Source organism: Saccostrea cucullata, unplaced genomic scaffold (assembly GCF_032062105.1).
Source record: "Saccostrea cucullata isolate Sc308-1 unplaced genomic scaffold, CSIRO_AGI_Scuc_v1 ctg10277, whole genome shotgun sequence".
NCBI classification, from domain to species: domain Eukaryota; kingdom Metazoa; phylum Mollusca; class Bivalvia; order Ostreida; family Ostreidae; genus Saccostrea; species Saccostrea cuccullata.
This window is the reverse complement of record NW_026924204.1, coordinates 8984-23249: the sequence shown is the minus strand read 5'-3', so window position 1 is coordinate 23249 and position 14266 is coordinate 8984. Positions and strand designations below refer to the sequence as shown.

Genomic DNA, 14266 nt, shown 5'->3' with positions numbered 1-14266 from the left:
TTTTGTACTTGTTATGATACATTATATTCCTTTTTTTTCGGCAGTGAATGTCATATTTCAAATACTAAAGGGGTGTGGAGATAAGCGGAAAGAATTTCTAATGGATCTAAGAAGAGAAGGGGAAACTGTACATTACAGAGGGAGATCACAGGACAGTGTAGATCACGTAACGTGGCTCTGGAGATACGGGAGACCTGACATCGTGAGATCCTGTATAGGTCTACATCCACACTTGGACATTTACATCATCGACAACAAAGCTTACAGGAAACCAAGTAAGAAGGAAAATATAACGATAAAATCTTCATAAACATTAACAGGGGACTACAAAATCAACAACCGACTGGTAACACGCTCTACTATAAAATACGTATCCGGTACTTAAACCCTCTTTTTAAAATCTTACTAAGATTCATTGACTCATTGCATGCTTGAATAATGATATCATTTCTAATATAAAAGATCAAATAATGTCTACCTTCATGTTGGTATTTTTCATTGTATATTATTATACAATATGTGCAGTTTGAAAAAGTCATTAAAATTGATGACATTATTGCAGCCCGAGGGAAAACTGCACTGCTGATACATAAAGTTTAAGGGTTGGTATATTGGGATTGGGGTGGGAGTAGTAATTTTAGAATTAAAAGTTTTCTAAACATTGAAAAGATTGTTAATCAGAATGTTCTTTCTATTTGTAAAATACGAGATACATAATATATTTATTTTCATAAAGTGAATCTGTAAAAGTATATATGTATTTCATATTTAATATATAAAGATGCTTATTATTTACTATCGAAAGAACGACAGGTCTTTTTTTTTAGAACATTGAATTCTACTGCATACAAACGTGCTCTGTACAGTTCGTGTTCTTAAATTGAAAATTTATACATTTTTAATATACAGGTAGGAGATGCATGTGTCTAACTTCAATTTATATTTTATGCAGCCAACATGTAATTGAGGAATTGATTAATTTCAAAATGGTATCGTTTTTGTTTGATTTTTATCCGACTATATTTTTTTTTAAAACATGGCGACTATCGTTTCCATCAATTAGACGCATGCCTTTTTACAGATATCAAAGGGGTTTGGTGATCAAGACTCACTTCCATTGTTTACGTTATATATTTCACGGGCGACAATTGATGATTACATCAATGTTTTCTTGTTTTATCTTGTTTTAGCTCATCTGTATCAAATGCTCAATTTTACAAACTTTCACACCTAAATACTAATTTATACACTTATAGGATCAATCTGTAAATAATGAAAAAAAAGCAGAAAATGAATCATTATGATATCCAATGTCGAAATGTAAGATTGCTAGGCGAGGATATCATATATGTTTGTATTTAAGTTTACCTTAAAAATTTTCAGTGGATTACACCATCTATTCAATAGGTGCACTGTGCTGGGCGCCCGCGTGGCGTATTGGTAAGAGCCTATGCTCTAGAATTAAAGCGTATGGAGTTGATCCCTACTTAGTGGGTTGGAATCCAATATGATACGTTGAGATCGGTCTTTTGGATAAGACCTTATAAAGCGAGGTCCAGTGTCGCAGAAGGTGCTGGCACGAAAATGATCGATCCCTCCCTACTCAATGGCCTTGAGTGCCGAGTATTCGACAAAAATTTGCAGCTCGCCATAGGCAAGTTTTGGCGTCTCCATATAAGTGAAACATTTATGAGAAGGACATTAGAAAACGGTGCCAGAAAATCGAGATCTTTCGTAAAACTTTCATGATAAAGTGTAGACTCAAGTCTGAACGACTTATGTTCCCTTCCTCCCAAACTACAACAAAGGACAGAGACAGGTTTGAATGGGAATATTTAGACTAGGAAAAATAAACTTTCTATTCATTCAGAACACGGGAACATTAAGTATCAAATTGAAAATACTTTGAGGTAGTTTCAAATGAAAGTCACTCATTTTAACAAAGGGTTATCCCAGCAGGCACACAACGTTGTTTAAATGTTGAACACTGAATTCAAATTGAGTTGAATTGCCAACATTGATTCAACGTCGAACGCCTTCGCTGAACGGGCCAATCTTATTTTTCGCTGATAGCACAGGAGCCTGAAGTTTAAATCGTCAAAAAAAAAAAAAAAATCCGGAAAAAAATTTCCTACCATTAACTAAAAAAACCTCAAGATGGCAACGTGTTTTGGGGGGACCCACCTAAACAAATAAATCAGGGCTTGACCAGAAAAATCTCGCAACTAGTTTAGTATTCGGAGTGTTTGTCCTATTTATTCAAGTTAAGAAATCAAATCTACTAGACGACTACGGGCTGTTCATATTTGAGAAGGACATTAAAAAACGGTGCCAGAAAATCGAGATCTTTCGTAAAACTTTCATGATAAAGTGTAGACTCAAGTCTGAACGACTTATGTTCCCTTCCTCCCAAACTACAACAAAGGACAGAGACAGGTTTGAATGGGAATATGTAGACTAGGAAAAATAAACTTTCTATTCATTCAGAACACGGGAACATTAAGTATCAAATTGAAAATACTTTGAGGTAGTTTCAAATAAAAGTCACTCATTTCAACAAAGGATTATCCAAGCAGGCACACAACGTTGTTTAAATGTTGAACACTGAATTCAAATTGAGTTGAATTGCCAACATTGATTCAACGTCGAACGCCTTCGCTGAACGGGCCAATCTTATTTTTCGCTGATAGCACAGGAGCCTGAAGTTTAAATCGTCAAAAAAAGGAAAAAAATCCGGAAAAAAATTTCCTACCATTAACTAAAAAGACCTCAAGATGGCAACGTGTTTTGGGGGGACCCACCTAAACAAATAAATCAGGGCTTGACCAGAAAAATCTCGCAACTAGTTTAGTATTCGGAGTGTTTGTCCTATTTATTCAAGTTAAGAAATCAAATCTACTAGACGACTACGGCCTGTTCATGGCCTGTTTTCCAGTTTGACAGCTCATCCTGGACTCCATGCCACTTAACTGGAAGTGAACTCCGAGGTGAATAAATAATGTAATTGAAGAAAAGAACTAAATAAAAATGCATGTAAAACTTCATGTACAATTTTATGTTACCATACGTGATCAATAAAAAGATATATGTTTCAAACAAAATAATGCTTTATAAGGGCGCTTAGTCTAACTGTTTGGCTCTTTGTCGACATGGCTTTTCAGTGATTTAAATTTGGCGCTTGTAAAAACTGAATTATCTGTCCTTGGTACACATCGTCGTACAAGTAAGAAAAAAAACAAATAACTTTTTAAAGTTGTCTTAGAATATTTTTTAAAATAACTGGATCGTTCGTTGAACAATTATTTATTTTATTTCATTTGAACAAGTTTTCTTAAACGTCATATATACACTGCGAGATTCTCTTCCGGTTTTGTGGCATGGAGTCCGGGATGAGTTGTCAAAGTGGAAAAGGGGCTAGGAACAGCCGTCGTCGTCAAGCAGATTGAAATTTTCACATTAAATGAATAACAAAAACGCTCCGGAAACTGAATTAGTCGAGAGATTTTTCTGGCCAAGCCCAGATCTATTTGTTTAGGTGGGTCCCCCAAAACACGTTGCCATCCTGGGATTTTTTTAGTTAAGGGTAGGAAAACTTTTTTCCGGAATTTTTTTTTTGACGATAAAAACTTTATCGTTTAAACTTTGACGATTCCTGTGCTGATAGATAATTTGGACTATGTTAGTGTCGGACTATAACACTGTCGGACCATAACGAGGTCGGACTTGACAAAGTCACACTACCTCATATCATTACTAACTATTATAACTAACAAAGATGGTAAATATAGAAATTTTACACATTTAATGATAAATATAACAAAACCCTCCGGTATCAACACCAAGATTTGATTAAAAAATAATCTTTAAAGAAAATATTTTGGGAAGTTGGAGTATCATTGAAGAGACATAATTTGTCGAAATGTATATCTGTTGCATCAAAAATTGTACCTTATAAGATTTGCATCTTATCTTGGAATGGTTTCTTGTTCTGGACTATTTCATTACCACATGTGAAATACAAAACGTTTTCAAAAGCTCGGGTTCTGTAACATGACTAATTTATAAAATGTATTTTGTTAAACACTTACTGTGTACATTATACATTTTCTTTTTTCACATACTATTGATATACCGTATGTTTTCATTTAAGGAGTCCCGACCCTATGGTTTAAATTTCACTTTAGAAAGTTTAAAATTCGTAATATTAATTTTCATAAATAACAATAACATTAGAGCCAAAAAGGAAAATAGTTTGAGGTATAAAGCTATATGCTTCTTTTTTTAGAAATGATTTTTATTTGAAGATCATGAAATGAAGAAATTAAACACAGAGAATAGAAAGAGTAACGATTTATTACCACAAAATTTAATATTATCCATGAGGCGCATATGAAAATAATACTCTCTTACTATTATACCTATTTACATCATGTTGGATTATAACAACATGACACCTTTCCAAAATAAATAATTGAATAAATGTTGAATCAATTGTTTTTCAACATAAAATCAACGTTGATTATCAATGTTGATTCAATGTTAAGTCTTCGAGGTTGATACAAATTTTCAAAATCTAACATAGAATCAATATTGAATCAACCTAGAAAAACATCGTTGATTCTAAGTTTTTTTCAATGTTGTGTGCCTGCTGGGATAATTAAATATATAAAAAAAAATATCTCAATCACTCACTGCAAGTTCAATGTTACAATTGGTCCATGAGTAACTACATTTAACTAGTTTACCTAAGCCAAAGGTCTGTCGTCGTTATTTTTCTTCTAACCCTTTTCACAATTTCATCTACCCTTCTACAAAGAGTTCCCATGCAAAACAAAAAATGATAAAGTATATCAAAATATTAAGAAAATTTTTATTACAAAAGGTCCATGAACCACATCGCTCTTTCGCCACTCTGCCATTTACCAGATTTCCTGCTTTGTAAAACCTTTCTTGACCTTGACAATCCTAGCTGATTATTATTTAAACAATTCAGAATCTACACTACTCCAAGATGATTTTATGTAAGGTTAACATAGGAAGAAACAAGACCTTTCAGTAAAAACTGAAAGGCGGTTTTCAGTAACTTTTCAGTAGCCATTCAGCCACTAAATGGCGCATACATTTCAGTGACCTTTCAGTTGCCTTTCAGTCACATTTCAGATACCTTACCTTTCAGCCACATTTCAGTGCACATATTTCCGTCAACTTTCAGGGACCTTTCTGTCGACTTTCGGTGACCTTTATGTCGTCTTTCAGTGACCTTTCTGTTGTCTTTCAGTGACAATTTCGTCGACTTTCAGTGACCTTTCTGTCGTCTTTAAGTGACCTTTCCGCTACTTCTCAGTGAAATTTAAGTCTAAATTAAGCGATTTTTTCACCAGCGAATTACTTTATAATCAGATATTTTTTTCCCTTTATAATGAAGCAATAATTTGAATAAAGATTTATTACTAAATCTTAATTTTTTTTACTTATCGTGAAATTCGGGTACCTTAAAATTTGTCAAAGTAATTATTATAATTTTATAGAATATATGAGACTTATTCAAAATCATTTTTAATTTTCTAGTTACATTTAGAAAACAAAAATTCTTCAAGTGATAAAAATTGATGATTCGATAACCGATTCAAAATTTAAATAAATGCTGCATAACATTCTTTAGTGCTTGTACGAGTATTTTTTCATGGAAATATTTAGTTTTGATTGACGAGACAGTTTTTACATTATTTAAACCATTTCTAGAAGATCCCAAGTATTACTGATCATATTTCTTTTCTTAATTGTCAAAACTGCAGGATATTTAGTTTTTGAAAGACATTATTTTAAATTCATTTTACAAGAACGAATAAATCGTTTATATATGCCTCTTGAAGAAAATAATAGATATAGTAAATTTTAGCTTTCTAAATTTATGATTTTAATTTAAAAATCATTCTACTAAGTTTATAGATAGAGAATTTACAACGATCTCAAATCTGTGACACAGGAACAGGTGCCCGTCTCTGATAATTGTCATCATCCCGATAGGAGATGTGTAATTAATTAGTCTGTCCCCCATATCCGCGCAACTAACATAGAATATATAAAATATTTACCAGATATATAACATAACAGCTCCTCGATACAACAGGTGAACTGGTTGTTCCATCAATTTCTATAAATTAATTGATTTTAAATTCACATTCCTCAGCAAGAAGTCGTAACGTATAAATCGATAAGGTTGCGGACACCCAAGCAGGGCACCAGTGTTCAATTCTGGACATGAGAGCAATTTTTATGCCCCCGTAAACGAAGTTTTGGGGGCATAGGGTTTTGTCGTGTCCGTCTGTCTGTCTATCTGTCTTTCTGTCTCTCTCTCTGTTTGTCCGCAAAAACTTTAACCTTGCCCATAATTTTTGGTCTAGAGGAGCTATGCCATTCATATTTCACATGCGTATTCCTTGTGACAATACCTTATTGGGGGTACCACAAAGTTGACCTTTTGACCTTGGAGTTTCAACCACTTTTACACAAAAAATTTAAGGATTTACTTTGGCCATATCTTTGAACAGTATACACCAGAACATTAATACTTGAGATGTATATTGTTTATGGAAACACCTTCCATTTGATAGCAGCAACCTTGAACTTTTGACCTTGACCTTGGAGATTTTTGTACTTGGAAAAAACTTTAACTTTGGCTATAACTTTAATCAAAGTCATGAAAAACTCATTTAGTTAAATTAGAAATATCGAGGTTCAGTTTGTGTACATTCAAGCGTTGTTGAACTCTTTGGAGGAAATGGGTTCATCTTAAGTCAATCCTAGTTTTATAAACGAATTAAAGATGAAAATATCATTTAATCTGAAGAAACAATAAATAAAAAGAAAATAAATAAATAATTTTTTATGTCCCTTGATGTAGGATGAGAGAAATAAGAGATACACGTATGTAGAAGTTTCGTAATTTTTTATGCGTCCGGATCGATATATCCGAGGCGTATCTTGTTTATGTCCTGTCTGTTTGTCTGTTTCTCTGTTTGTCTTGTTTTTACCTAAACTAAGGATTGATGATTTATATGAATATTAAGATATTAAAATCCAGAATACAATTGATTTATTTCAGTCCCTCTCCTCATTTTCTTTGAAATTCTGTAGTAGGACAGAAGGCGCATGATTTTTAAGTCATATGGTATAAATACATGCTAAGTTGCATTCAATGAACATATAGACTTTTATTTCTAAGGGGCATGAATAGGACAATTTTTTTTAAAAAAAGATCATAATTTAGACTGTTAAAAAAGAGGAAAATCTTCAAAAACTTGAAAAAGGCCACCATTGGTTTTCATGCAAAACACCCTTTTGGTTGCGTAAATTCACGTTCTTAACTCTTTTAAGCTTAATATCAGACTCAAACTGCTACTGGATAGTCATCTATGAGGTGGGCAAATTACGTAAACTCTTAAGATACCATTGACAATTTTTGCAAGCGTTCTTTTTCATTTTATTGAATTAAAGAGAATTTTTTTTCATGACGCATTTTTTGCGTGCATTTTGCAAATGTGTCCGCTACAATAGTTTTGAAAAAAAAAAACTCTTATGTCCATTAACTAATTGTATGCATAATTAATAAGTATTGTAAAATAATAAGAAAAAAAAAGTGGATGTTTTTTTTTTAATTCTTCGATTAAAAAAAAATGATTTAAATTGATATGAATGCAAGTTGTACGTCAGAAATCTGGATGTTGTCTGCAATCATGCATGTATACATTTCCAAACTGACGTAATTCAACGCAACTGTACAATTATAGATGCTCCAAATTTGTATAAAATGACTATGTACATATTACATAAAAACATTACAATTGTAATAAAGTGTGCAGTTTATTATATAATTTTTTTATGAACTGTATAATTTGTATCGTCAGTCTTGGTAATGTTGTGTTTATTAATTTCATAGTACATTAAAAAAATATTTTATGCTTTAAAAAAATATTAAAAACGTCGTACATTTGGATTTGTAAAGTAATGATAGCTTTGAAAACTCCATGAAATTTATTTTTCTTTATTTTTATTTTATTTCAGGCAAATATCATAATTATTCTGAAGACGACAAAAGTTTTCTCTACAGTTTACTGTTGTGTGACAAATACACTTCTGTTGTAAATGGAGATTCAAGTCAAGTCAAGTCAATGTTGACAAAGATGCGTGAACGGTATTTCGAAAAACTCTCTCCATCTAATGATATTGATTTAAAACAGCTCCAGCACGTGGTCATCGAAACCCAGAATGATGAGGTAACGTTTGTGTCAGACGACATCAGGCATGACGTCATGTACGCCTTTGTTACGGAGTGCCTGGTTGGAGACAGTGATCTTGAGTTTTTCCTGACCACGGCGTCACGTGACGTGATCTCAGAATACTGCCGGTCCTGGAGGTATAAGAGGAGTGAGGGAGAGAGATGTCTGTATATACCGTACAGTCCGGTCAAGATGTACGACCTCTTCATAGACAAACTAAAGCTTGACATCATCACACACTGTACTGTGTCTGACGGGAGGATTCATGAAAGGATCAGTAAACGTTGTAAGTATTTTTAAAAGACAATATATTTTTTTCCATTTGCCAATTAAAATTTAACCAATAGGAAAAAAGCACTCATACATGTAGTTAGGGAATTATAGCACAGGTAAAATTCATGCAGTTGTATTGCTCTAGCTGTATTATATTAAGCAATATATTTAACTCCTAAAATAAATCATTATAATGGTAAACGACACTCTCAACTTTCATGTTTACACAAACACTGCTCTCATCTTAACATTTCAGGAAAACTCCAAATCACTGTATTACCCCTACTAACGTTATTGTGATTTAGATTCAGGACACGTTGTTTATGTTGATCTATTCAAAGGTTATAGGATAGAAGGGGTTTTATAAATAAAATAGGCAGTTAACATGATATTGCTATAGCCTGTTTCTTTTGAAAACATGTCCTGTAATAAATGTTTCCTGACCTTTCTGAAAGACTTTCATGATTTTCAACTGACAAAGCCTGGCTAAAGGAGGGGATGTTAAAATAATAATACATCATACTTTTCGGCGAAAATTAGAGTTCACTATAGTGACCGATTCGCTGGTAAAAAAATGTACATTATCATCTACACTGACAAACCTTTGTTTGCCTTATATGGCTATTGGTATAATTGCGCACAGAGGATCTTACCACGAGCAACTTTCCAATCGTTGAATGAATAGCAACGTTTATGCAAAATACATGTTTACATTTTACTTCGAGCACGAAGTTCAGGTCAATGTATGATCATGTTAATGGACTGCAAAATAAGAAGAAAATGTTCTTACGAACAAAATACAAAAAGATAAGAAACAATGAAAGATTTTAAGGGCGTTTTTAATTTGTTGTTAAATGGAAATAAAAATGTTTAATAAAGTGTAGTTAAAGTCTACCTTAGAAAACCAACGCTTCAAGGCCTGAAGGGTAAGAACAACTAGTTGCATCTCTTATGTATTTAAATGGACAAAACTTTGTTTACGTTCGTTATCACGTGTTCGGCAAGGGAATTCACTTTGCAATTGTAATTACCGATAGTACAACAAAGGAATTAATACAGAGTACAGACACGCCATACTCTTGCAGTATGACTTTCAGAAACCTAGACCTCCGCCGTTTATTTATCAAATGAATTGTTTGTGATTATAAACATGAAAATGATATTTTTTAAAAATGCTTTTCATTTAACACAAGATTTTCCCTTTTTCAAGTGTAAAATTCAATTCCTGTAGTATTCGTACTAACCCAGAATTCAATACTCATTCAGCTGATTGGTCAGTTAAAATAATGCTGGTGCCTCATTTGCTAATATGACGCCAAAAACATAGTCCCGGTTCCCATGCAAAAAATATTTGTCCAAAAAGAAATTTTAATATATGACTGTAGAGAATTGTATTATAGAGGAAATGTAAGTTTGAATGAATGTAAAAGAGATCGATTGATCATGTACATGCATGCTACATATATATTATCAGCTGATTCTAGGGTGGTGAAAACTGAAACGCAAGATAGCTTTTCTATTTACCATGCCTCCACGTGCTAGTCAATTCCTATTCACATTTCCGTGAATAATATACCATATCTCGCTGAAGTCTCGCTAATTCTCGCAAGAGCCACTGCCAGAGCTACCCTGAACTCATCAGGTTTTATTATTTGCTGAACACCGAAAAATAAAAGATTCCGAACACATTAGCAGGGGTGTGTATAATGGTTCTTTATTTATCATTTGGTTAATGTTTTTTGTGAAAATTATTAAAATCTGTCAGGTGTCTGTTAAATTTTTTTTTAAAAATGTGATAATTCGGTTGAAAAGGGATTTGACAAAGCCACCTTCATAGGTTGCAGTATATATTCTTCTATTTATTACTAGTATATCTATCCCACGCGTTAGATGCGTGTGATTGTAGCAAAGCAACTAGGGTAGAAATGAAGATACAGACCTTTATTTCTAGTCGGGTCGGACAATATCAAGGACAAGCGCGTCCCGATTCCAACTCCTTAAGTGTTAAAAAAATTGTATTTATAGACATAGTTGAAAAGTTACAAGTTTGAGTAAAGTACATGACATGATTTAATTTGATTTACAGGTAGAGTTACTGATTACGATTTTAATTTCAAACAGTAATAAGGTTACATAGAGCACATTCCATCTGGTAAAATCACTTATGGCTTATTAAGATAATTAAATATTTCAAAATAGATAAAACTGACAGATTGAAGCAAATTGTAAATAAATTAATTAAACACATGTGTGAGAACTTTGAATTGAACACAGATGTGAGAAATTTGAATTGAAAAAATCCAAAGTAATTGTCAAAATATCCGATGGTACATTTTCATTTGTGACAATACCCCGCTAGTCCCATTAAAAAAAACGACATCGTGTTTTGTTATGGAATAGATTATATTCCAATAATTCGAAGCAAAAATGCATTTATTTCAACTTGTCGAGCTTTTTTTCCTCATTTCGACAATCTTTTTGTTCAATTCAACAGAGTAAAACAACAATGTTTGTTATCACAAATACCAATAATGTCAATTCATTTACAATTAAATGCTAAAAATTTAAAATGACACAATTAAAAAAAAAACAATTGGAGATGAAGTACTTTTTAGAATTTTTGTAATATGTACGTCTGTACGTAAAAATTCACTCCAAAACGAAACATTCATCTGCGACGCAGCGACACTCCCTATGCTCTATGTTTTAAATGTCTATCAATAAATTCAAGTAAACATAATGAAATGAATATTTCAGTGTTAATTAAATTTGTATTAATGTATCTTGGTATATTGTATTTGATTATATGACGCCAAATATGAAAGATATCGACACTGTGGCATTACTTCTAGAACAGCCCTCGTATATGAAAGTGTTTGTCTCGTTGAAAGTTGGACAAAATTTTCTTTTTGGTTTATAATCCCGTTTACTGTGTCGACATATTTCCATCTCTTTCACTTTGAGGTTTAACTGTTGAATTTCCGTTTTAAGTCCAAGATGGATGTTTTGGCTGTCCTGGAACGCTATATTTCTCAAAGTAAATGACAATATGTGTAGCTGAGCTTTGTTTTTTTTCCTAAACGAACTTTGTCTCTTGACTTTTGCCTACCGAAACGATGCTCTCAGATTGGTTCAGTAGTATCTGCTATCATGGTCATCCTCACAGGGGAAGAGAGGACACTCATTCACATTCTTGCATGCTGATCATGACGTTTACATCTGTACATGTAACACTGCTCCATTTGAGCACGGCAACATGGTCCATGGAGGATTCGACATCGGACACAAACTTGGTGATGACCCTGAAAGAAATAGTCTTCAGGTCTTCATTGTGGTCCGAGACTGCGATTTACATATAGCGGCCTGTACGAAAGCAAAGATGTTTTTTTTCCTGAAATTTTGGAATTCTCGTAGACAGTTAGGGGAATCGATAGGTAGAGCTCGCTTGGCTGTGAAAGGGAGTCGTACCCGGTATTCTGCATCTTTTATAACCGTCTAAATTGTGCATTTTTTATTTTGTTGTATAAGATGGAATTCCAAATATGCAGCTTTAACAGATTTATTACGAAAGGGGACAGTCTCCGCTAATAAGCGGACGAGAGCACAGCATGGCTGTCTTGACGAAAGCCAACTGAAAGTGAACTATTAACACAAAAATTCAAATTACATTCAATAACATAATATTTACAATAGATTGTTTTTATTTATCACTCGATTATATCAATTATTTGTATTGTCTAAAGATAAATGTTTAGTCTCGTCTTTGACTCTGAAGTTTTTGACACCTGTTATATTTTATCTACCCGGAGACCCTTTGTTCATTGTACCGGATTAAAACATTTACATTTTTACACTAGTGTCCTTGGTCATATGTTTTTAAAATGCTTTTATTTTTAAATCTTCTCTATTCGTGGATATTAGATAAACTGACCAAATACTAAGTTGGATGAGCAAGAGTGTCTTTTCAAGAATATTGAATTTGAGTGATATGTGGTTAGGTTGGGGTTCTATTGATGATATACTAGATAAGTGGTAAAAATGAATTATTTGAAAACTCTATATCTGCTCTTTGGTTTAAAGAAACTAGCTAACTTTGTACGGAGGTATGATCAGCAAGAGTGCCTTTTCAAAATTTGTGAAATTTATTTCCCCAGGGACAAGGTTCTGGTGTTAAGGCACGGTTCTAATCATTTTTATAGTAAAAATCTATTAAATAATAAAAATTTAATGATCATAGTTTCATAGTTATATTGATGAATGGGAAGACAGATAAGTTGCAAACTTATTCGTCTGTTGATCGTAATTAATTTATTTCTTTTTCTTTTGGGCAACTAAGGTTTATTTATCCGTGGATAGATCCTTATTATAATTGTTGTACTTATGTTACCGTAAAGGTTATTGTGCTTCTGTGTTTTCATATGGTATAGAATTGGAAACGCGAAAACGCGAAAATGGTTTTGTTTCAGTATACGGATTTATATAAAGAAAGTATGCATTCTCATGTATATGTATACAATGTAAATGAAGTTCAGATAAATTGTATTTGTATTATTACATCTAAATCCATTTATTTCTTCATTTATCTAATAATTCCATGTATAAAGACATTAAACAAACATTCAGCACAGAATTATTCAACTATGTTTATCTTTTTTAATTAAGTAAATATACCAGAAGAAGTACTAAGATGGGATATCCATGCTAGAAGAAGGTTTTTGAAAAACATCAAGGAAGAAAATGTGAAAATGTTTCGCGCTAGGGGAATGATAGTTGGATGTGCGGGCGCAGGAAAAACAACTCTTCTTAGAAAGCTTCACGAAAGGACGAGAAAACATAAAAATAGAGCAAGAGCAGAGAAAAGAACTCTTCGTAGAAAGTTTCAAAGAAGAAATAAAACTGATAAGGATAGTACAGGGTCAGAAAACGCATTTCTTCTGAAACAGCGTCATAAAGCAGAGGGCACAAATGAAGATAAGCCAACTGAATCAACCGTAGGTCTTGAGGTCCATGAAGATCTGTTTGTTATCGAAGACAGCAAGTTAAAAGGTTACTCTTTGCTCTTCACATATATGTGTATTTTTAGTTGATATATGTCAACGTATTAAAGGTACTTGGACACTATTTTAAAGTTAATATTTTCTCTATAATATTACGACTGAAAATGCAAGGACGTGTCGATCAAACGCGCCAAAACACACACACACAAAAAAAAAACTTAAGTTTTAACAACTTTAAAATTAAATAAGATTTTCATTTGATTTAAGTGTAAAATGCTATTAAAATACATAAGTCGCAATATTATAGAGAAAATATTATCTTCAAATCTGTGTCCAAGTTCCTTTAGAAAGAAAATAGAGTGACGTCTTATCAGATACAATAAAACTCGGTACTACATGTAGCAAAACATGGAGAATCTCTTACATGGTGTGTAATTTACTAAATGAGAAATTCTTGATTTCTATACAATGAGTTCTTTAATCTAAATAAATCCAAATTTCCTCCAAAGATATTAACGAAATATGTTAAAATAAAATCAAATATGATCAACATGGACAGCAAAACGTTTGTTTAAACAACATCTTAAAAACTAATACTAAGAATAATGAATGGCAGTTCAGTTATTTAACTTTTGAAATCTTTACAGAATGTTTTAAAATATTTTACAAAGCATCCCTAACAAAAAAATACTATAGTAAACTATAGTTAACTATAGT

The 14266-nt window shown here is 32.6% G+C and overlaps 1 protein-coding gene across 1 annotated transcript; it reads left to right on the top strand.

Moving 5' to 3' along the window:
* Positions 1 to 44: 44 nt before the first annotated feature.
* Positions 45 to 13639, top strand: LOC134265950 (uncharacterized; the record flags this gene model as incomplete). Its single annotated transcript, XM_062748150.1, has 3 exons — positions 45 to 275; positions 8065 to 8565; positions 13215 to 13639. Coding segments are annotated over 3 exons (1157 nt in total), but the record flags the coding sequence as incomplete, so codon positions are not given.
* Positions 13640 to 14266: the final 627 nt, after the last annotated feature.